The sequence below is a fragment of the Oncorhynchus tshawytscha genome, unplaced genomic scaffold, assembly GCF_018296145.1.
Source record: "Oncorhynchus tshawytscha isolate Ot180627B unplaced genomic scaffold, Otsh_v2.0 Un_contig_14971_pilon_pilon, whole genome shotgun sequence".
Lineage (NCBI taxonomy): Eukaryota > Metazoa > Chordata > Actinopteri > Salmoniformes > Salmonidae > Oncorhynchus > Oncorhynchus tshawytscha.
This window is the reverse complement of record NW_024609461.1, coordinates 114,196-137,551: the sequence shown is the minus strand read 5'-3', so window position 1 is coordinate 137,551 and position 23,356 is coordinate 114,196. Positions and strand designations below refer to the sequence as shown.

At 41.0% G+C, this 23,356-nt stretch overlaps 1 protein-coding gene and 1 long non-coding RNA gene across 3 annotated transcripts in view; one reads left to right on the top strand and one right to left on the bottom strand.

Moving 5' to 3' along the window:
• LOC112243490 (E3 ubiquitin-protein ligase rnf213-alpha-like) overlaps positions 1-20,634 on the bottom strand; it is a 64,329-nt gene extending 43,695 nt beyond the window's left edge. Inside the window, 20 exon segments of the mRNA XM_042315423.1 lie at positions 292-911; positions 1,135-1,287; positions 1,564-1,737; positions 2,813-2,996; positions 3,542-3,664; positions 3,754-3,852; positions 3,965-4,132; positions 4,807-4,984; positions 5,080-5,135; positions 6,306-6,498; positions 8,014-8,223; positions 8,580-8,839; positions 9,269-9,558; positions 11,406-11,608; positions 11,802-11,972; positions 13,563-13,756; positions 14,847-15,806; positions 16,113-16,273; positions 19,206-19,327; positions 20,496-20,634. Coding sequence (XP_042171357.1) covers positions 292-911; positions 1,135-1,287; positions 1,564-1,737; positions 2,813-2,996; positions 3,542-3,664; positions 3,754-3,852; positions 3,965-4,132; positions 4,807-4,984; positions 5,080-5,135; positions 6,306-6,498; positions 8,014-8,223; positions 8,580-8,839; positions 9,269-9,558; positions 11,406-11,608; positions 11,802-11,972; positions 13,563-13,756; positions 14,847-15,806; positions 16,113-16,273; positions 19,206-19,308 — 4,500 coding nt within the window. The 5' untranslated portion in view covers positions 19,309-19,327; positions 20,496-20,634.
• Positions 19,560-23,265, top strand: LOC121844916. Of its 2 annotated transcripts, XR_006082217.1 has the most exons (4): positions 19,561-20,455; positions 20,627-20,696; positions 21,026-21,921; positions 22,893-23,265. It is a non-coding gene; the product is annotated as an uncharacterized LOC121844916 (long non-coding RNA). The 2 variants fall into 2 exon arrangements; XR_006082216.1 differs by having other exon boundaries at positions 19,560-20,455; positions 20,627-21,921.
• The last annotated feature ends 91 nt before the right edge of the window (positions 23,266-23,356 follow it).

Sequence of the window (23,356 nt, the reverse complement as noted above, 5' to 3'; positions counted from 1 at the left end):
TGTAAAACCAACTTTTAATGAGCACTGTCATTTTCAGCAGTGGTGGCCAGGACAGTGGTGGCTAGAAAGCTGATACAATGTTGCCTAGTGGCAAAAGCAAACTTGCTAACATTTTCTATGTTTGAGCTGTTGTTTGTATGTTTGAGTAGCTTAGGACAGTTGATTGGCTAGAATAAGTTTATTACCAAGGTAACTAGCTAGCTAGCAACGTCAGTGAATGTGCACAAAACAAGATGACATTTGTTTTAAACCTGTGATAAATAAATGAAATGGCAATTTACACCAACTCACAACTTCTAGCAGTGTCTGCAGGACTTGGAAGTTGCCTTGAAGGTTGAGCGTCTGCTTGACCAACATGATGACCTGAGCAGACTCCACAGCCAGGTGAAGCTCGTGGTACTGCTCAATCTGGTGCACCCTTCTCTGGATCCACTGTTTGTTATCCGACTTGTCGTTTCTGCACATGATATCCAAGTCCTGCGCCAGCTCTTCGTACTTGCCCCTGTAGGCCTTGAAGAGAGTATCGACCTCTTCGAGCCGAAGGCTGCCGTTCTTCAGGCATTTGTAGATCTTATCGTACTTCGCGTAGCAAGGAAGAAAAATATCGCTGTGTATCTCGACTGGTCCTACAAAGTAGTCAACCGATTCCTCAGGGTCATAGTCTTCATCATATGCATCTCTTCTGGCAAGGTCTCGGGCCTGTTTCTCCCAGCACAACTTGAAGATGTAGCTGTCTTTAAATCTGTGCAGAACCTCTGCCATCTCTCTCACGTCATCCTCAAGTTCGAAGAAGGTGACGACACCGGCCGTTGGAGAAGAGAGTTGGTCAAATGGATGGACCTCCATGAATTGGTCAAGGGTCATTGCTTCGATGTTGGTCTGTAGTCTTGCTTCCAAGCCTTCAAATTGAACTGCAACAGAGGGATAAAGCATGAAAACGATTAGGACCACTGATCAGACTGGCCAAACGCAACCTTCCCAGGAAAGATTTTACTTTCATTCACCCATTTGACTTCTCACAAACACAGACCTGCTTAGCAGCTTTGTGTGGACCTTTGAATACACACACACAAACACAAACCTGCTTAGCAGCTTTGTGTGGACCTTTGACTGAATACACACACACACACCCACCTACGACATGTTCCTGTAGTTTGCGGCTCATGGTAAGCAGGACTTCCACCAGCTCCTTCTCATGATAGACAGCTTTCACCTCCTCCTGCCTACACATTAGCAGCCTTTTTATGGGGGCGCTGTCCTTGTAGCGCTCATTCTCCGAAAGACAGTCTGCATTTAGATCAAAAACACACATTTCATAAGCAAACAGCACTAAGACTAATGAAAGAAGACAGCCTTTATCAACATTATGAAATCCTTTCATATGAACAAAGAACTTGGGTTGCAAAATTATGGAAATGTTCCAAAATATGTTTTTATTTATTTATTTATTTTTTAATCCCGGTTGAGGAATTCTCAGAGGAAAGAATCTTCCAACCAGGATCTCTGAAAAAGATGGACATGTAATGGACGTTTTCCACCCTAAAAAACACAACCTTTCATTACCTATTTTCAGCAGCTCTGTGAAAGTATCCCTCTTCTCCAAGACGGAGTTGAGCAGTTTGATCCGGATGTTTCCGTGGACCAGCTGGTTGGAGATGGCAGTGAAGGTCGAGATAGCTATGGCCATCCTGTCCCTGGCTTCTTCAGAGAGCTGCTCAATCAGCTTTTCATCTGCACCTAAAACCACATATGATTTACATTACAATACGGGGTAAAAGCAGCTGGATACTGAAACAAGATGGGTTAAATGCTTGAGACAGTTACAGGACTCTCAATTTGAAACCAGAAAGTCTCATTGAGATCACAAGAACTATTAAACACCACATACAGTTGAACTCCAAACACATCACCAGGGTTGGGACACAGTGATGGCCAAAGACGGCCAGAAGAGAGTCTTTCGGGACCATACGGTCGCCAAAATCATCAAGAAATCAGACCATACACTAAAACAGGTAAATAGACTGATTAAAGAACAGTAAATAGACTGATTAAAGAACAGTAAATAGACTGATTAAAGAACAGTAAATAGACTGATTAAAGAACAGTAAATAGACTGATTAAAGAACAGTAAATAGACTGATTAAAGAACAGTAAATAGACTGATTAAAGAACAGTAAATAGACTGATGGAAGAACAGTAAATAGACTGATGGAAGTACAGTAAATAGACTGATGGAAGTACAGTAAATAGACTGATGGAAGTACAGTAAATAGACTGATGGAAGTACAGTAAATAGACTGATGGAAGTACAGTAAATAGACTGATTAAAGAACAGTAAATAGACTGATTAAAGAACAGTAAATAGACTGATTAAAGAACAGTAAATAGACTGATTAAAGAACAGTAAATAGACTGATTAAAGAACAGTAAATAGACTGATTAAAGAACAGTAAATAGACTGATTAAAGAACAGTAAATAGACTGATTAAAGAACAGTAAATAGACTGATTAAAGAACAGTAAATACTGATTAAAGAACAGTAAATAGACTGATGGAAGAACAGTAAATAGACTGATGGAAGAACAGTAAATAGACTGATTAAAGAACAGTAAATAGACTGATTAAAGAACAGTAAATAGACTGATTAAAGAACAGTAAATAGACTGATTAAAGAACAGTAAATAGACTGATTAAAGAACAGTAAATACTGATTAAAGAACAGTAAATAGACTGATGGAAGTACAGTAAATAGACTGATGGAAGTACAGTAAATAGACTGATTAAAGAACAGTAAATAGACTGATGGAAGTACCGTGTAGCTGGAAGATGTTCTTGGCGGCTGTCCAGGAGAGCAGGTGTTGAAAGACCACGTCGTCGTCTTCGTGGTAATTACCACGCTCATCTCTCGGCCAGGACTTCTGGATGATGGTTGAGATGAGTTTGCCAAACTTATAGTTGATCTTCAACCGGTCAAAGAGTTTACCCTCAGACTTGCTCTGTGTGAGAAGAAAAAAACATTGAAGAGATTGAGATTTGTACAGGATATGAATTACTAAAATAAGAGATTAGGTTTATGTCTTAGCCAACTTCTTCATCAAGGTTTATTTTCCATTTCATTCAGAAGCGGATGAGTTTAATATGGGCTCATACCTGCTTATAAAAGATCAAAAGTTTGCACACACCTACTCATTCATTTTTCTTACATTGTAAAATAATAGTGAAGACATCAAAACTATGAAATAACATATAGAATCATGTAGTAACCAAAATAGTGTTAAACAAATCAAAATATATTTTAAAGTAGAGATTCTTCAAAGTAGCCACCCTTTGCCTTGATGACAGCTTTTTGATTTGTTTGACACTTTTTTGGTTACTACATGATTCCATGTGTTATTTCATAGTTTTGATGTCTTCAGTATTATTCTACAATGTAGGAAATAGTGCAAATAAAGAAAGACCCTGGAATGAGGAGTTTTGTCCAAACTTGACTGGTACTGTATATTGAATCTGTATTTAAGTCAAGTGTAACCAGTCTACTTACCTGGCACAGTGAGGTGACAGCTTCTAGGGCACATTTCTCGATAGTCTTGGCTACGTGAGGGTGAGATTCATTCAGGACCTCAATCTTGGAACAGTAGATCTCTATCTGATCCAGAGGAGACTCCTAGAAGTGCAGAAAAGGTATTTCAGTCATTTCACCAATGGATATTTCAGTCTGGTCTCAATTCTACTGTATGTGTGGAAGTTTCATACCTGTTTCAATTTGCCCTCCAAGTCCCTAGTGAACGTTTGTCTCCATTCTTTTGTGAAATCGTCATTGGCGAACTTGAGAGAGATTATGTTGTTCCACATCTGGCAAATAAAAAAAGAGCAGTCAGTAAAAAAACAAACAATACGGAACTACACATGAAAAAATAAAAATCAAGGTCACGATTTGCACAACAAAAATGAATCATTTTCTCACCTCTATCTCTGTGGTGACATTTACACTGAGGTACAAGGTGGTCACACTCCTGGCTAGCAACCGGTCTCTGAAGGTTGTGCCGATCCAGGATCTGACGATCACCATCGCCTCGGATAGCAGATCCAGCTCCTTGGCATGCATATGCTCTCTTTCCACATCCTTAGTTGCCTTGAAAGGAATGATAAGTTATTTCCATCCTTTTTTCGGAAATGTCTCAACCATAGAAATACAACTACTAGAATGGACAAAGACCCTCAAACCACAGCAATTTGTCTGGAACACTCATGGGTACACTCAATATGGCCACCGGTCCACCCATGACAGAAAATGGACTTAAATGGGAATGTCCGTTCTAGTAAATATTGTTCTATGGTCTGAACTAGTCAGCTGCACCTGCACCAAAGCTCTGGTATTTCTCCTTTTAGAACTTGTTCTCCATCTTCTTTTGAAATAGTGAAGCAACATGTTTTTAAACTATTATTTCCACGACTTGATGAAAACTGGTTTTTCTCATGCTCTCTCTTATCGCTCTGCAGCAGACATATAGTGAGCAATATGTTTGGAACATAGAATCGCAATAAAGAATCATGATACATATAGAATCCCAATACATATCGTATCGGCACCTATGTATTATGATAACATAGTATTGTGACGTCCCTGAAAATTCCCCGAAATACAAGACAGTGGTCAGATTCAAAGACGTCTTTCTTAATGTATTTTCTGTTTAATAAATAACCTTGTTATCTAGAGAGTCAGTACATACATACTGTTGGCCAACCGCTTATCTTGGGCAAAGTCTAAATGAGTCATCAGACATTTTCTACTTGAACTCCACATACCTGTGACTCAAAGGCCCGGGCAAACTCAGATATTGAGACAACCATGTTCATGCATGCCACAGGGATGTCTGTGAAGTTCTGCGTGTAGGTTGAAGTGGATCGGACTCCTTTGCAGATCTTCTCAAAAAGCTTCACTGCAGTTGCCAAGCACTCTCTGCCATACGCCTCACTAAAACAACTGCAACCACAAAAAACAGTGGATGTTGTACAATAACTATCATCAAAGATCAAAAGGAAACGAGTGAACCAAATGAGTTACAGTAAGTCAATCACCTGTATTTCTCCTCGATGAGATTGCTTTGAATATGTGAGAGAGTGTCCGACACATACTGCAGGGCAGAAAAAAACACATTGTTAAAAAAAAAGTTGATTTGAAACTTTCAATGCTCTATAATACTTTTAAACACATTCTGGATTTATTGGATAGAGATCCAGGAGAGAGGATGCTGAAAGAGCTGTGGGCCGGATTCAAACCCATGCTGCAGGAGTATATGATATGTACTCCTATATATACACTCCTCTGTTCTGGAAGCAGCGGCTAAGACCGCTAAACTACCATAGCCCACTCCTACAGGGTATTACTTCTTCAACTAGTTATAAAAACAACTGATTGGATTTAGCTATATAGCACACTTACCAGTAGCTCAATGTGCTTTACATACTGTGCCTTAAGAAAGTATTCACACCTGACTTGACTTTTTCCACATTTTGTTGTGTTACAGCCTGAATTTAAATTATGATTACATTCAGATTGTCACTGGCCTAAACAGAATACCCCATAATATCAAAGTGGAATTATGTTTCTCAAATGTTTCACTAATTCATTAAAAATACAAAGCTGAAATATCTTGAGTCAATAAGTACAACCTTTTTGTTATGGCAAGCCTAAATAAATTAGAGTAATAATTTGCTTAACAAGACACATAACCAATCAGTTGAAATAATCAGCTAAAATGGAATGGAGGTAAGCATCCTAGATTAAAAACTTGTTCAGTCTACTTTCCACCAGACACTGGTAGATGAAATCACCTTTCAGCAGGACAACAACCTAAAACACAAGGCCAAATCTACACTGGAGTTGCTTACCAAGAAGACAGTGAATGTTCCGGAGTGGCCAAGTTACAGTTTTAAAATCAATGGCAAGACCAGAAAATGGTCGTCTAGCAATGATCAACAACACATTTGACAGAGCTTGAAGAGATTTGAAAAGAATAAATGGGCAAATGTTGCACAATCCAGGTGTGAAAAACTCCCAGAAAGACTCACAGTTGTAATTGCTGACAAATGTGATTCTAACATGTATTGACTCTTGGGGTTTAATACTTTAATATATTTGTATATTTGTACAAAATGTTCGAATATTTTGTGTAGATCGTTAACAAGTAAAGTAAATCCATTTTAATCCCACTTTGCAACACAACAAAATGTGGAGTAAATCAAGGGGTGTGAATACTTTCTGTAGGCAATGTAGTCAGGGGGGAAACTAGTGTCCAGCTCACCTGCTTGTTGCTATAGGTGACATCTTGAGGGGCCCTCAGAGTGAAGACTTGGAGCAGGTCCAGCAGTTCCACGTTGATGAGTATGCTGCATTCCACCAAGTCCTCTATGGTCAGCAGACACATCCAGGACCGAGACACTAGTCTGTCCACCTCAACCAGATGGCCATTGTTTTTCATGAGATTCAACATCGCTCTAAAAAAAAAAAAAAAAAAAAAAGGAGGGAAAAAAGATGGGATATCATCAATAAAAAATCTAAATGATATACAGTGCCTTCAGAAAGTATTCAGACCCCTTTACTAGTTCCACATTTTGTTACATTACAGCTTTATTCAAAAATTAAAACTACTCAGCAATCAACACACAATAACCCTTAATGACAAAGAGAAAACAGGTTTAGATTATTTTTACAAATGTATTAAAAATAAAAAACAGAAATACCTTATTTATATAAGTATTCAGACCGTTTGCTATGAGACCAGAAAATTGAGCTCAGGTGCATCCTGTTTCTGTTGATCATCCTTGAGATGTTTCTACAACTTGATTGGAGTCCACATGTGGTAAATTAAATTGATTGGACATGATTTGGAAAGGCACACCTGTCTATACAAGGTCCCACAGTTGACAGTGCATGTCAGAGCAAAAACCAAGCCATGAGGTTTTTTTTAATCCTCAGCAATCTACACACAATACCCCATAATGGCAAAGCGAAAACATGTTTTTTTCGTATTTTTGCAAATGTACAACTAAAAAACACACTATTGTTCAAAAGTTTGGGGTCACTTAGAAATGTCCTTGTTTTTGAAAGAAAAGCACATTTTTTTGTCCATTAAAATAGCATCAAATTGATCAGAAATACAGTGTAGACATTGTTAATGTTGTAAATGACTATTGTAGCTGGAAATCGCAGATTTTTAATAGAATATCTACATACAGACGGACATTATCAGCAACCATCACTCCTGTGTTCTAATCCAAGTTTATCATTTTAAAAGGCTAATTGATCATTAGGAAACCATTTTGCAATTATGTTAGCACAGATGAAAATTAAATAGTACTTGACAAAAAAGTGTTTTTCGTTCAAAAACAAGGAAATGTCTAAGTGACCCCAAACTTTTGAACAGTAGTGTGTTTTTTTTTTGTACATTTGCAAAATTCAAAAAGGCACTCGCACATCTGAGCAATCTAATTTGCAGGTGCATGGCAACAATTGAACAAGATTAAGGAAAAAGGAAACCGCACACTGCTCTTGATAGTATCACTGATATTTAATAAGCTTACGTATCGGCCTCACAGCCTTTGTCAGAGCTTTTGTGAATTTTTTTAAATTTGCACCCTTATGTAGACCTAGCCCCACCCACATCCGTTCCACACATCGAATGGGGTTGGAGGCAAAGGAAAAACAAATAAGTTCTTCCAAATATATCAATATGCATTTGTACATTTGCAAAAATTCTAAAAACCTGTTTTCGCTTTGCCATTATGGGGTATTGAGGATTTGTAAAAACATTTTATCAATTTTAGAGTAAGGCTGTAACGTAACAAAATGTGGAAAAAGTGAAGGGGTATTTCTACAGGGTATTTAATTTCTTTGTTTGTTTACCAAAAAAAGGAACAGGACATAATTACGAAAGGCCAAACATTTAGCGTAATCTAGTGAGACAATAAGAATGATTTTCTAATACCACAAGGAGAATAGAAGTACGGTACCTCCTGTCCTGGCTGTTGTGTGTCATGTAGTCTGCTTTGAGGCCTTGGAGGCCCGCCCAGGACTGCTCATACTTGGGGGTGACTGTGGTAGATATGGGTGTGAACGGTTTGGAGGATCCCTTAAGGAGGTGGAGCAGGGGGAGCACCAAAATCCACCGGGGCCCTTCAGTCTTCACACTGTTGATCAGAGCCACCAACATGTCTGGCAGGCTAGTGCAGAGAAAAATACAACAGGTTGATTTTCACACAAAAAGAAATGCATCAGCATTAACTCATCCGTCAACTCATCCACTAACTCAGCATCAACTCATCCACTAACTCAGCATCAACTCATCCACTAACTCAGCATCAACTCATCCACTAACTCAGCATCAACTCATCCACTAACTCAGCATCAACTCATCCACTAACAAGCACTTTGTTAGAAACTGTTTTGAGAAGATGTGTATAAAATATATTACTCAGTTTGACTAATACAAATGATTACATCTTGTATAAAAATAAACAATAATCATAATATCTGCAATAGGCAAAAAATAAGCAGAAATCCTGACGCCAAAACACACTTTTTGAGACCGGAGACGGCTTGGGCAAAGTCGGTCCAGTACTGCAGAAAGGAGTCTTTGGGCAGCTTGGGCAAGCACAGGGCGCTGCAGAGCCGGGTGGACTCTCCGTGGTCCAGCTTGAGGCCGAACTTCTTCCACACGTACAGCATGACCACAGCTGCCCTCATGGGGTCCTGGATGAAGCAGCTCTTCCCCTCACCCTCCTTCTGCAGCTGAGGAACAACGTTATCCAGCATGAACTGCTTCAGCAGCTTCCTGACCTTGGGGAGGCAGAACAAACAGTGAATGTTAACAGATTTGTTTTGGGGACGGTTGCACACTGCAACTCAACACTCATCCATTTGCTTTTCCCTTCCACATACAAAATAAACGTACAATAAGACAACCAAATGAAAAATACATGTGAAAAAAACAACATCAATCATTATAGAAATGATCATTCCCACACACAATATTACCTCTATACATTTACAGCATTGTGCAGCGTCCGCACGTTTATTGGGCAGAGTTAAAATCATATGAGTGGGTGTCATCTTTTCTACAAGTCAAGCAAATAGACACAGTGAAATGCTTGCTCTCATTTCACTTCTAACGGCAACAAAATAACTGGGATAAATCAGAAGAGGGGAGGCAGGGCAGGAGACAGCAAAACAAGCAAAGGCCAAACAGACATTAAGAATTTCACTTACATCTTTTTCGTCGTAGTCTAAGGAGTACCATTTCTTGTGTGTCTCCTCATAGACAAACGGGTTCCCGTAGATCTGGTAAAACTGATTCAGCTGATTGAGGAAACTCTTGAAGTTAATGTCAGTCCAGCTCCTGAGGAGGTCAAATATACTCTCCAGCATAACTTTCCCTGCAATTTCTCGGCCTTCAATGACACTTTTCCTTTGTTCCGGCCAAAAAGCGTCTTTTAGCCGCTTGAGCACGTTCTTGGATGGCTCCACACAGATGATGTCATCATACTGATGCCAGTCCCCTGAAACCAAACAAAATCATTGCTTAATATATTTGCGTACATTTTAAACAATTTCCTCACATGTAAGACAGTGTGAGCAAAATAGACGAGCAATACCAAATAGATGTATGATAAAAATCAACAAGGTTTTGAACTTACAGTGCCTTGCGAAAGTATTCGGCCCCCTTGAACTTTGCGACCTTTTGCCACATTTCAGGCTTCAAACATAAAGATATAAAACTGTATTTTTTTGTGAAGAATCAACAACAAGTGGGACACAATCATGAAGCGGAATGACATTTATTGGATATTTCAAACTTTTTTAACAAATCAAAAACTGAAAAATTGGGCGTGCAAAATTATTCAGCCCCTTTACTTTCAGTGCAGCAAACTCTCTCCAGAAGTTCAGCGAGGATCTCTGAATGATCCAATGTTGACCTAAATGACTAATGATGATAAATACAATCCACCTGTGTGTAATCAAGTGTCCGTATAAATGCACCTGCACTGTGATAGTCTCAGAGGTCCGTTAAAAGCGCAGAGAGCATCATGAAGAACAAGGAACACACCAGGCAGGTCCGAAATACTGTTGTGAAGAAGTTTAAAGCCGGATTTGGATACAAAAAGATTTCCCAAGCTTTAAACATCCCAAGGAGCACTGTGCAAGCGATAATATTGAAATGGAAGGAGTATCATACCACTGCAAATCTACCAAGACCTGGCCGTCCCTCTAAACTTTCAGCTCATACAAGGAGAAGACTGATCAGAGATGCAGCCAAGAGGCCCATGATCACTCTGGATGAACTGCAGAGATCTACAGCTGAGGTGGGAGACTCTGTCCATAGGACAACAATCAGTCGTATATTGCACAAATCTGGCCTTTATGGAAGAGTGGCAAGAAGAAAGCCATTTCTTAAAGATATCCATAAAAAGTGTTGTTTAAAGTTTGCCACAAGCCACCTGGGAGACACACCAAACATGTGGAAGAAGGTGCTCTGGTCAGATGAAACCAAAATTGAACTTTTTGACAACAATGCAAAACGTTATGTTTGTCGTAAAAGCAACACAGCTCATCACCCTGAACACACCATCCCCACTGTCAAACATGGTGGTGGCAGCTGCATGGTTTGGGCCTGCTTTTCTTCAGCAGGGACAGGGAAGATGGTTAAAATTGATGGGAAGATGGATGGAGCCAAATACAGGACCGTTCTGGAAGAAAACCTGATGGAGTCTGCAAAAGACCTGAGACTGGGACGGAGATTTGTCTTCCAACAAGACAATGATCCAAAACATAAAGCAAAATCTACAATGGAATGGTTCAAAAATAAACATATCCAGGTGTTAGAATGGCCAAGTCAAAGTCCAGACCTGAATCCAATCGAGAATCTGTGGAAAGAACTGAAAACTGCTGTTCACAAATGCTCTCCATCCAACCTCACTGAGCTCGAGCTGTTTTGCAAGGAGGAATGGGAAAAAATTTCAGTCTCTCGATGTGCAAAACTGATAGAGACATACCCCAAGCGACTTACAGCTGTAATCGCAGCAAAAGGTGGCGCTACAAAGTATTAACTTAAGGGGGCTGAATAATTTTGCACGCCCAATTTTTCAGTTTTTGATTTGTTAAAAAAGTTTGAAATATCCAATAAATGTCGTTCCACTTCATGATTGTGTCCCACTTGTTGATTCTTCACAAAAAAAATACAGTTTTATATCTTTATGTTTGAAGCCTGAAATGTGGAAAAAGGTCGCAAAGTTCAAGGGGGCCGAATACTTTCGCAGGGACTGTACATGAAGAAAATTGAACATTTTAAAATCAGTGACTTACAATAAAGAACGGCTATAGAAGTTGTTATAGCAACTGCACCCACCTTCTTCATTAAGCAGATGGGATTTGACAAAAAGACATCTGTTGGTGGTGGGGTAGTTAGAATCCAGTTTGTATATGTACTCATACTCGTACTTTTGCTTTTTAAGCTTGTAGACGAGGTACTTGTATGGTATGGACACAGTTGCATTAGATTTGCTTGTGATCAAGCTCCCTTCGACTAGGAACCCATGCTCTCCAAGATCCCTGTAGGAGGTAATGCATTGGTTTATCCTCTGTTACACATCATATACATTTAACCCCCACCACGAGTCGGTTGTTTTCTATGTGAGATAGATGGGAACAATGTTGAACATTATAAGCAGGTTCCTATTGAATAAATATTCAACATATTTGGCTAAACTGTCTTGACGGCTGATACATGTATATAAAAACCTACTTAGACACAGTGAGCTCAACGGAATTGGTTTTCCAGTTCCCAATGTCCCCCCCAGCCCTGATGAAAATGCGATCCTCGTCCGGGTTCAGCTTGAAATCCTTCGAGAGGACAGCGTGGAAATAGATTGTGAGTCTCTCACTTGCAGAGAGCTGTTTTTTCCCTGGAGGAATCCTGAAATTGGACCAAACAAAATGAATCAGAGTATAATCATGAGTATTATATTAGCCAAGTGGCCGTATGCGTGATCGGTACTGATAAAAGGGATTTAAAATGTGCTGATCCATGGTCGAATGTGTAACACTCCCGGGCACAAGCACCTCTGCCACCGGAGACTGGGGTTCAATCCCCATCTCCACCCTTCCTCCTCCAGTGCACTCAGAAACTATTCACACCCCTTTACCTTTTCCACATTTGGTTGTGTTACAGCACAAATTTAAAATGGATTCAATTGAGATTATGTCACTGATCACTGATCACACACACACACACACACACACACACACACACACACACACACACACACACACACACACACACACACACAATGTCAAAGTGAAATTTTGTTTGTAGAAAATAATAAAAAATGTAAAGCTGAAATGTCTTGAGTCAGTAAGTATTCAAACCTTTTGTTATGGAAAGCCTAATTAAATTCAGGAGTAAAAAATATGCTTAAATTGCATGTACTCATTTCATGTTCAATAATAGTGGTGATCATGATTTCTGTACCACACAATTGAGTACTGAATTTCAAACACAGATTCAACCACAAAGACTTGGGAGGTTTTTCAATGCACAGTGGTGGAAGCATCATGTTATGGGTATGCTTGTCATCGGCAAGTACTAGGGAGTTTTTTGGGATAAAAAGAAACAGAAGGCCTCCCAGGTGGCGCAGTGGTCCAAGGTACTGCATCGCAGTGCTAGCTGTGACACCAGAGACTCTGCGTTCGAGCCCAGGCTTTGTCGCAGCCGACCGCGAGGTCCATGGGTCCTTGGGTTGTGTTTCGGAGGACATGGCTCTCGACCTTCGCCTCTCCCAAGTCCGTACGGGAGTTGCAGCGATGAGACAAGACTGTAACTACTACCAATTGGATACCATGAAATTGGGGTGGAAAAAAGGGGAATAACATTATACCAAGATGCCATTGAATGTTCCCGAGTGAACTTGTTACAGTTCGCTTAAATCATCTTTAAAATGTATGGCAAGCCTTGAAAATGGCTGTCTAGCAAGTAACGATCAACTCGACAGAGCTTGACAAGTGAAATGCTCTTAGAGACTTCCCCAAAAAGATTCACAGCTGAAATCGCCACCAACAGCGCTTCTACAAAGTATTAACTTAGGGGTGTGAATAATTATGTAAATGAAATATTTCTGTATTTACTTTTCAATCAATTTGCAAAAATTCTAAAAACATTATTACGTCATTATGGGGTATTGTTTGTAGATTGTTGAGACAAATACATCTATTTAAACCATTTTGAATTCAGGCTGGAAGACAACAACATGTAGAATAAGTCAAGGAGTATGAATACTTACTTTGCTTCTGTACCTGTAGTTAGAGTGGATTTCCTCTCTCAGAAACATGTTTGGAAATAAACACAACATTGTGTACACAGACAACAGTGGATAGTAGCGCTGTGCGAGTCTGTGGGTGTTTTTGAAAGTGCTTTTGTGCAAGAAAATGCAAGAAAAGTGTGCCTTTTAGGTTCTCCATGTTATAATTGTGTGATTTATGTTATGAACAACACAAGACTTGTAAATACCTTTTTGGCGGTGGAACATCCTGACCCTTGGTTTCAGAGTCGTCGCTTTTGTTGTCTTTCTGTTTCTCTTTCTTGACGCCTGGGCTCTGTGGTGTAGGGGAGGAGGCATCTCCCCCCCCACGGGAAGGCTGCTGCTGGACCTCCATGTTCTCCACCTTCACCTGTGGGTCCACACTGGAGCCTCTGCTCTCCACCTGGCATGAGGGGAAACAGACAGTTTGAGGATCAGTCTGCTCTCCACCTGGTCAGAGGTCAACCAAGGTGCTCTTTAAAGAGATGGTCTCTCAGTACCTTGGTTGACCTCCCTTGCACCCTACACCTAGGGGAAAAAAACAGAACACCTTACTACTCTACTCATCTTTCTCGTGTGAATACTGGAACTTATATTTTCTTGCTAGCACAGATTTCACTGATACCTGCTTTTATGAGGAAAGTTTCCCTTGAAATGACTCTAATATGTGCTTGTTATACCAATCTTAATTGAATGTGCTGATTGTAAGTCAAATGTTAAAATGTAAATAGAGTGTTTGAGGGGATGAATTTCAGCAGGGTGAAGCACAGAATATAATTACTTGAGACTAAAATTAAAGGTGATTTGTAGATCAGTGGTTCTGCGCAGTCTGACGACAATGTAGTTGATCTCAAACACACACCCTTAGACAAAACAAACTCCATCAGCCATAATAACCTAGACTAAGCAGTATTTTTGACAAATCTAGTTCATTAGCACACATGGTGGCAAATGTTGCCATAATACAGGTTTATAATACGGGCTATATTAAGTTAGGGTTACCTTATGGAAATAAATACTAGCCCGTATCATAGCAACACAAATATATTTGATTGAAAAAGAAAACCTGCTTCTCCTGAGTGGCGCAGCGGTCTAAGGCACTGCATCGCAGACCCGGGTTCATATTCCGGGCTGCGCCACAACCAGCAGTGGCCTGGAATCCCAAAGGATGGCACACAATTGGCCCAGTGTACAAAACATTAGGAATAACTTATATTGTGCTCTTAGAACAGCCTCAATTTGTCGGGGCATGGACTCTACAAGGTGTTAAAATGTCCAGCAGCATTGCAGTTCTTGACACAGTCAAAACCGATGCGCCTGGAACCTACTACTATACCCAGTTCAAAGGCACTTCAATATTTTGTCTTGCCCATTCACCCTCCGAACGGCACACATACACACTCCATGTCTCAAGGCTTGAAGTCAATAAGGGATCATAGCTTTCACATGGATTCACCCTCAGTGTATTTTGTAATGTCAAGCAGCTACATTACCTCTGATTTCTTCTGAGTGCCAAACACCATCTTATTACCAGCGGTGGTTTGCTTCGAATCCTGGTTCTGCTGATCATCTGTCCCTTTCTGTTTGTCTTGTCTGGTCTGGTTCTGCTTAGCATTCTGGTTCACGTTCGCATTCTGGTTCAGGTTCGTCTGCTTTGAGTTGGCCACGTCTTTCTTGTTCTTAGTGCTCTTTGCGTCAGCAGCCTTTGGAGCTTTCTGGTCAGCGGTCTTTGCGTCAGCATCCTTTGGAGCTTTCTGTTCAGCGGTCTTTGCATCAGCATCCTTTGGAGCTTTCTGGTCAGCGGTCTTTGCGTCAGCATCCTTTGGAGCTTTCTGGTCAGCGGTCTTTGCGTCAGCATCCTTTGGAGATTTCTGTTCAGCGGTCTTTGAGTCAGCATCCTTTGGAGATTTCTGTTCAGCGGTCTTTGAGTCAGCATCCTTTGGAGCTTTCTGGTCAGTGGTCTTCGCCGATACCACTGAGGCTGACTGAAGAGGGGGGATGGTGATGGTGGTGGATTTGCCAGCCGAGTCGGTGAGAGAGGCAGGAGTGTCATTCGGAGCCGACTTGGAGGTCTGTTTTGTAAGTGACTGAGATCGGTCTTTCTCTTCACTGCACTGTTGATCTTTCCCTTCGGCAGAATGGCTCTCTGCGCTGGCCTCAGGCTGTGACGAGGTAGTGCTTGGAGGATCTTGATTGTCAGACGTGTTCCCAGATGGACTGATTGTACTGGGTGCTGCGGATGATGCTGATGCACTGGCTGGTTTCTCCACTAAGGCAGACGTGTCATAAAGTGAGTTGGGTGTCTCGTCCATGGCGCTGGCATCGCTGTCGGAGGACTCTGCAACGTCCTGTTTCCTGCTATTCCCATGGCTGTCCATAAGGGAGATGTCAGACAGGTCAGAGGTCAGCTGGTCAGAGTCCTTCTTCTTCTTGGTCTTCTTCCTCTTTTTTCTCTGATTGAGCCAAAGGTTGAAAAAAGAGAACAAACCTTAGTATATCCACTCTTCTCTCAATCAACATTACTTACATTTTGTGTCTTATTAGGATTCCTATTAGCTGTTGCAGGAGCAGCAGCTACTCTTCCTGGGGGCCTACAAGCTAGGTGGTCAGTTTCTATACCTGGACAGTATTATTGACACAGTTTAGTGACTGATAAAACAACATCTTCAGCTAAAAATATTTTCAAACACAGAATACATTTTAAAAATCAGAAATTAGAACGAGGAAGTTCTCAAAAACATGTTGGTTTTAATATCCACCTTTTTCTTAGGGTTGCTGTTGGGCTCTTCATTGGGCCGCTTCGGAGAAGTGTTAGTTTCCCGGTTATTCAGGGTTGACACATCACTCTCCATTTCCGTCTTCTCATTCACACTCTCCAGTGATGGATCTAACGGCTTAGGTGAACTTCCAGAAGTGTTGTCTGCATTTGAAAAACAAACAAAAATCATCAGTTGCATTAGTGCTTGTGAATTACATTGTCAACTTGATCAGAATTCCCTCAGTTGTCTGGTGTAGGCCAATGTTCACTCAAAACATTTTCGGCACTGAGCAAATTTCAGGTCTAGTGAGCACAAACTTGAACATTGGTGCGCGTTTACTGTGAACACTGAGGCTTTACTGCTTTAAGTTACAGTTAACAATTGAGAAAAATGCATCCCATAACATTTTAACATGGAAATAGCTGTTCTATCATTCAGACTACAGAAGCAGCAAATGTTTGGTGTTCAATGTAGGCCTACATTCCATGAGACTGAAAAAAAACAAGCAGGGCTTGACATTAACCTTATCCACTTGTCCTTCAGACAAGGAGGTGCCTGAAAATGTTGTGTTGTTTGATGCAAGAAACCACTACAAAATACAACTCATTATTATTCCCATGCCATTTATTACAGAGAATCAGACAAAATATGCTACACTCTGCCTACTTAGCTTATTCAAGACCATTTCAAAATACAACACTGCCCCTTTAAGACATAAAAAAATGATCTTTACATGACTTGATTTTCAAAGATGGCTAGAAATGCACACATTTTGTGCTCTTGTAGGAAGCAACCACTCCCCATTGTTGACTAGAAATTAGCTACAACTGGGCTAATAACTCACTAACTAGAAAAGAATATGAACAAATGTGCACAGGTGGCTACATGCAGCTCTCGCTTTGATTTCAAAACAAGCATATCTACTCAAGATAGCGGATGTTGTCCAGTTCTAGGTGAATTGCACAGATCCATATATGTCAATGGCAATTTGCATTTAGGCCTACTACAGTGCTGATTGGTTATGACACACTGGTCTGTGTAGAGTAAGGGCCTAAGTTCTGCATGTCAGTGCAATCAAATCCTTCTCCAATGTGCACTGTCTAAAAGAAAATCTCTCGCACTAACTCTTGCACAGTTCATTTTGTTTCGGTATGTTACATTGAAAGTGTCTAATATAGTGTTGATTTGAGCACAAGTCCCACAGCAGAGAGACACGTTGATAGTGTTAACTAAAGAGGGAAACGCTTTAGAAAGTTGAGTGAAGTTCAATCTCGTGCTTCTCTGTGCGCACTGGTATTTCATCTGCATGGCAGTAAGAGGCGAGCTGCACACAGCTTAGAAGGAACATTGGTGTAGGCTATTGGGGCTCCCGAGTGGCGCAGAGGTCTAAGGCACTGCATCTCAGTGCTAGATGCGTCACTACAGACACCCTGGTTCGAATGCAGGCTGTATCACATCCGGCCGTGATTGGGAATCCCATAGGGCGGCGCACAATTGGACCAGCTTTGTCCGGGTTTGGCCAGTGTAGGCCGTCATCGTTATTTACAATGTGTAATTGTATTTATTTAACTAAGCAAGTCAGTTAATAACAGGCTGACTACACCGCTTGTTGCAAAATAAATGTAGAAATCTATATTATTAAATTATTGTGCGCGCGCTAACAAGCGTCTGCGTTGCCAAGGGCTAACAGGCGGACTACACCGCTCGTGTCGCGTCCGCAAGCGTTGCAAAATAAATGTAGAAATCTATATTATTCAGTTACTGCACCCACCCCACTCGTGCACGCCAACGAGTGTCTGCATTGCCAAGGACTAAAATAGAAGTTAGTTCTATTTCTGACGCAGATCGCACTGCAAGTCCTGCCTCTCCCATCTCCTCATTGGTTTACAGAAGCAGGTACCCATGTGCCATCTCCTCATTGGTTATACCCACGTGGGTGACTGAAAGATGAATGAGGTCAGTGGCGGTAACGCACCTCATTTATGAAAGTTGCCAATCGCAATATAAAGTCAAGTGAAGAAAAAGCCTGGAAGGAGGAGGGATGACTAGAAACGATTCAGTTGACCGTTTTGTGTGTGGATTAATTGGTGATGTAGAGGACCTTGTGCATTTCAGGTAAAATAACAACCCAATGTTTATATCCCAGGACAAATTAGCTAGCAAGTGCAAGCTGGCTAGCTAAATTGCCATAAATGTTTAATGCTTTTCAACCTGTCCCCAAATTAATATAGTTGGTTCAGAGTTTGTTTTGATATTTTAACCTGCGTGTCGTGATCGCGTTTGGTGTGGGGGGACAAAATCAATTTATACAAGATGGCAGCCGGTTTGGCTGCCATCTTGCAAATATAAATTCTTATTAACAATGACGGCCTACCACGGCCAAACCCAAATGATGCTGGGTCAATTGTGCGACACCCTATGGGACTCCCAATCACAGCCGGATGTGATACGGCTTGGAGTCGAACCAGGGACTGTAGTGACATCTCTTGCACCGAGATGCAGTTCCGTAGACCACTGCGCCACTTGGGAGATCTTAACTGACTAGCCTAGTTAAATAAAAGGTTCAATTTAAAATATATCCCCCTCTTTCTTCATTCACCATTACAGTTGTAAAATAAATCATATTTTCATGGAAGCGTGTATTATTTGTATACTGCATCCTGATTGGCCATATGTTAATGAGGGCCTGTGGGAATGTAGGGTTCATGAGGAAAGCATCTCTCTCTCATGTGGCTTGCATGTTAGCAATAAATGTGCCTTCATAAAGATACAGAGTTGGTAGTTACTTTACTCACGTACAGACAAGTTTGATTACATGACAGGAGGGTCGGAGTCAGATTTTTATTTATTTTTAATGACGACTGTATACAGGCAATTCCACGATAACCGAGTGACAATGACAGATTTTTCATTTTAAAATGTATGTCAAACAAAAAGCAATGATTGCAAAGTAAAACAAACCATACAACTCTATGCACAAGGATTACTTTTAACAATTTCCACAGACATTTTTACAAAACCCCATTTACTTTCTTCAAGTAAAACAGTAAGAACATTTATTTATATAACATTACATTACAGGGCAGTACTGACCAGGCTCCTTGGTGACTGGTGGTGCAGCTAGTTGATGTCCACACTGGCTGCAGAATCTAGCCGTTTTCTCAAACGCAACATGGCCACAACCTGTGCACTTCATCTTGAAGTTTCAATGGCGTCTGTATTTCAGAGGGAACACTGTATGACAGAGCTCGGGACAAAATATATATTTCACTTAAACGTTCTTGAATTTCAATTAAATATGAGAAACAACTAGCCAGCTAAAGGTATAGCCACTTCCTTAAACTAAAGCCAGTCAAATATATTCTAGGATCTGTTTTGTGGCAGACTATAATAACTGCCCCAAACCCATACATACAGTAAGTTATCTTCAGTCCAGGCTATATCTTCTGTTAACGTTATGGCTCTACCCCCAAACATATTTTTTTCATGTAGCTAAGTGAACTAGAAATTGCTTTTCCTTCCTAAATATTATTTCAAAGTAGTTATAATATATAACATTGCAACTGAGCTAGCTCCTGTTTACCTTGGGAAAAGCCGAAAGTTGTCAGTACAGTGTTGGTGTTCCTGAATGCGCAACTCTGCCCACCCAGCGAGTGATACATTATCCAGTCCGAAACGAATCCTCTGCTGCCCAGCCGATAGCCACTTCCTCTTTCGTTTCTAGAGAACTACACAACAGCCTAGTGCCTGGATAATTAACTAGCCAACTGTATTACAATTGACGAATGCAAAAGCTCCTCGGAAATAACGATGAAATGCACTGACATTATCAATAGCCAGCTTTCTAGCTAGCCTGGCGAGGCTCTGTGCAGCTATTGCTACAATCCACTCGACAAAGGGTGCAATGTGTTAGCTGAAACGACTGGTACCCTGACAGCGGCTAACTAGCTAAACAAAAGCCCGGCCACAGATCAATAGTAACATATAGCTAGCTATCTCCCATATAAACGTTAAACGATTGCAAATTAATGCCAAAACCCCGTCACCGACATGACAACGTACAGCAGTTTGTTCTGTATTGCGATCTGACATTTAGATAATTATTATGACATGACACCAACCCTTCACTGCCTCGATTCAAGCAGTTACCATCTAACTAGTTTGGTAAATAGCCTACACAGTTGTTAGCTACGTAGTACACCGTGACCTAGCTAGCTAGTCATATTGAGTTGCCCGGCAAAGCCGTCCACACCATCTGACCTCAGTGCTTGTCTCTTGGCTCCGGGAATGTGGACAGGTCTCTCGGAGAGAAAAGGCTACCTCAGTGCTAATGTTGGCTAACGGTAGGTAATTGAAAATAGCTTTGCTACTGTATACATTTACCTGTGTTAATCACACGAGGATCTGTTGTTTTACCATTCCACGAAATGGGTGAAGTAGAATTACACTTTCGTTTTTTGAGAAATGGGCGTCAACAAGCTAATCCGTGTCCACTGTCCAACTATTTTATTCAGTGAGTTCCCAATGTATCACATGCATGGCAAGCGAGGGCAGCTACATGGTGGGGGTTTTCCGAATGACATGGTATGTTCTTGCCCTTAAACTGTCCAACTGTAAAGGTCATATCATGTTTTGCCATTCTTCTTTCCCCAAGTGAATTAATAAAGGTTCATTGATTAATCAAGAACTGATAGCAGTTGCTGTATGTTTGGGCCCCGTGCCCATTAATTAAAGCAAACTTTTTTGGTTATTTGTCATCAACTTGCATGCCAAGTTAAATGTGCAATGCTTTAACCACCTTTGACATTTGCTTTTTTGTGCAATTATTTAATCATAGAATTTGAATGAGATTCAAGGTAATATGATATCTGACTTAATTGCATGAACATTATAATAACAATGTATTTTTTTAGGCACAAGTCCTCCTCTACTGTAATGGTGAGGGTGAACACTGAGCAGCATCCACTTATGACAGTGGATCTCACAGATCAGGTTTCTAGCCCAGGGATTTCCCCATACACCCTGCTTGGATGGGGGTACTCTGTGTGCAGCTCCCCCAGACGTTTTCTCTACAATCACTGTGACTCAGCTGTCTCTACACCACCCTAGTAGGCTACTACTACTGCTGTACCTTCAGACAAGTGGCCAGAGCAGGCTCTAAAGTGAGAACGTTACACAATGCTGGCATCACATTACAGTAAGTCTAGAATACAGCTTGGCTGCTCCTCGACTGAGGGTTGGCAATGATGGGAAGTGAAGAGGAGTTTTGCAACGAATAGGCATTGATTTATTAATGTACCTATTACTAGTATGGAAATCTGAAGGGTGACTGAACATTGCATCTTAATTGTGGGCAATTCCATGATAACAGAGTGACGCTGAGACTCAGATTTTTCACCTTAAAATGTTTGTCAAACAGAAACCAATGATTGAAAAGTTAAACAACCTGTACAACTGTATGCACAAGGACTTTTAACAGTTTCCACTGAATATTTGACAAAAATACATTTACTTTAAGAACAGTGGAGATGCAAAGTTTGGTAACATAATTGCTGTTTGTGCTGTCATTCTTTTACTGTCATTCGAGTACCAGAATGATGAGGGTGGGGGACAAGGGGGAACTAATCTAGCTTTGTGTTCCTCTTATAACCACATGATGAGTTATCGAAAGAAGAGGTTGACCAGGTTCTTTGCCCTGACATTCAGCTGGACAGCCGGGCCGTGGAGAAGATGGCGTCCAATCTGCTCGTCTTGAATGGAGGCTTGGTGGTCCAGCTAGACGCCATCCTGCAGTGTCACGAGGACACCGGTAAGCATGTGTTATTGACTGGGGTTCGAACTAAATCCTAGGCATTCATCTTCAGGGCTGGTATTTATAAAGCATGTCAGAGTGCTAGTGCTGGTCTAGGATCTGTTTTATCTTGGATCATAATGAGTAAGACTATATGGACAGGGAGGGATCTGATTCTAGATCAGGTCTTAGGCAAGGTCATCACGAGTTCACCAAGCCACCTCCATTACTCATGTATTCAAGGGGAAACGGGCACAACATTCAGAACGTGACAGACGGTAGTGTCTTGGTCCAAATTGACAATATCCTCTGTCCTTGGTTCAGCACAATGTCATGAGTCATAATGTTAAGTTAAGTCCCTCCCAAACTTTTGCATTTTATATATTTTTTCAGAATGTGAGGCTGGCAACTTCCTGTGAGTTGGAATAGTAGACTACACAAGACTCAATTATGAAATGTGTTTGTGCATCAGCAGTTCTACTCTTATGTCAGTCGCAGATAGTCGATTAGCCCATGTCAGCTAACATTCTTTACATTGCTAAGTTGGGGATTGGAAAGTTGGGGATTGGAAAGGCTTTTGCAGCAGCGTTCGCCAAGAGGAAGTAGGTGGACTGTAAGAGGCAGGAGGTACATTTGAGGCCCTCAGAAGGAAGAGATGGAACAGCAGGAAGTGGGGAATGGTCTCTATGGACACAAGAAGGAAGAGAGCAAGGTGGTTCAAGAAAAGAGTTGACAAAGATAAGAGTAGGTCCAGAAAAGAGAGACCTAGAGAAAGAAAAGAGGTATCAAAAAGTAAAGAGGGAGGTGGAACAAGAAAAAGGGGATGAGCCAGACACTCAGGAGAACACTACCGCAAGGCTGAGGAAAGGGAACTCAGGACTCTGCCACAATGGGAACATTCAGCCCTACCTCTCTCAGTAGCACCCTGGTAAGATTGGGCTGTAAATGGACTGTGACCAGCGTCACCTCTCCTTCTTCTCTGTGTCCAGAGCCAGGGTCTTCCGCGGTTTCGAGAAGGTGCCTTCCTATCCCCTGCACCCGGCCGTCTCGCTCAGGGAGCCGGAGAGCAGGATGACCTTCAGATGATGAGGTCATGGGTCAAGGGGCTATGCCATGGTGATGCTTCAGCTCAGAAAATGGAGAGTAGTCCTGGAAGTGGAATTATTAGAAAGAACATTCCCATTCAAGTCGTATGTTCTGTGATGGATCTAGATCTATTTCTATGAGGAAATCTGTCATTTAAGAGGGTTTCAGAGGAGAGTTTCTATGTCATCCCCTGTAGGTCACAGAAGGAGTGCACATGGAGAGGTGATGGATTAATGTTTGAATTTGCATAAACAAATACAACCTAAATAAATTAGATTGATATGCTTCATGTATTTATTTACATTTTTACTTAAGACTGTAAAGTATAATGGCTAAGGATAGCTATAAAGTACATACAATGAAATTA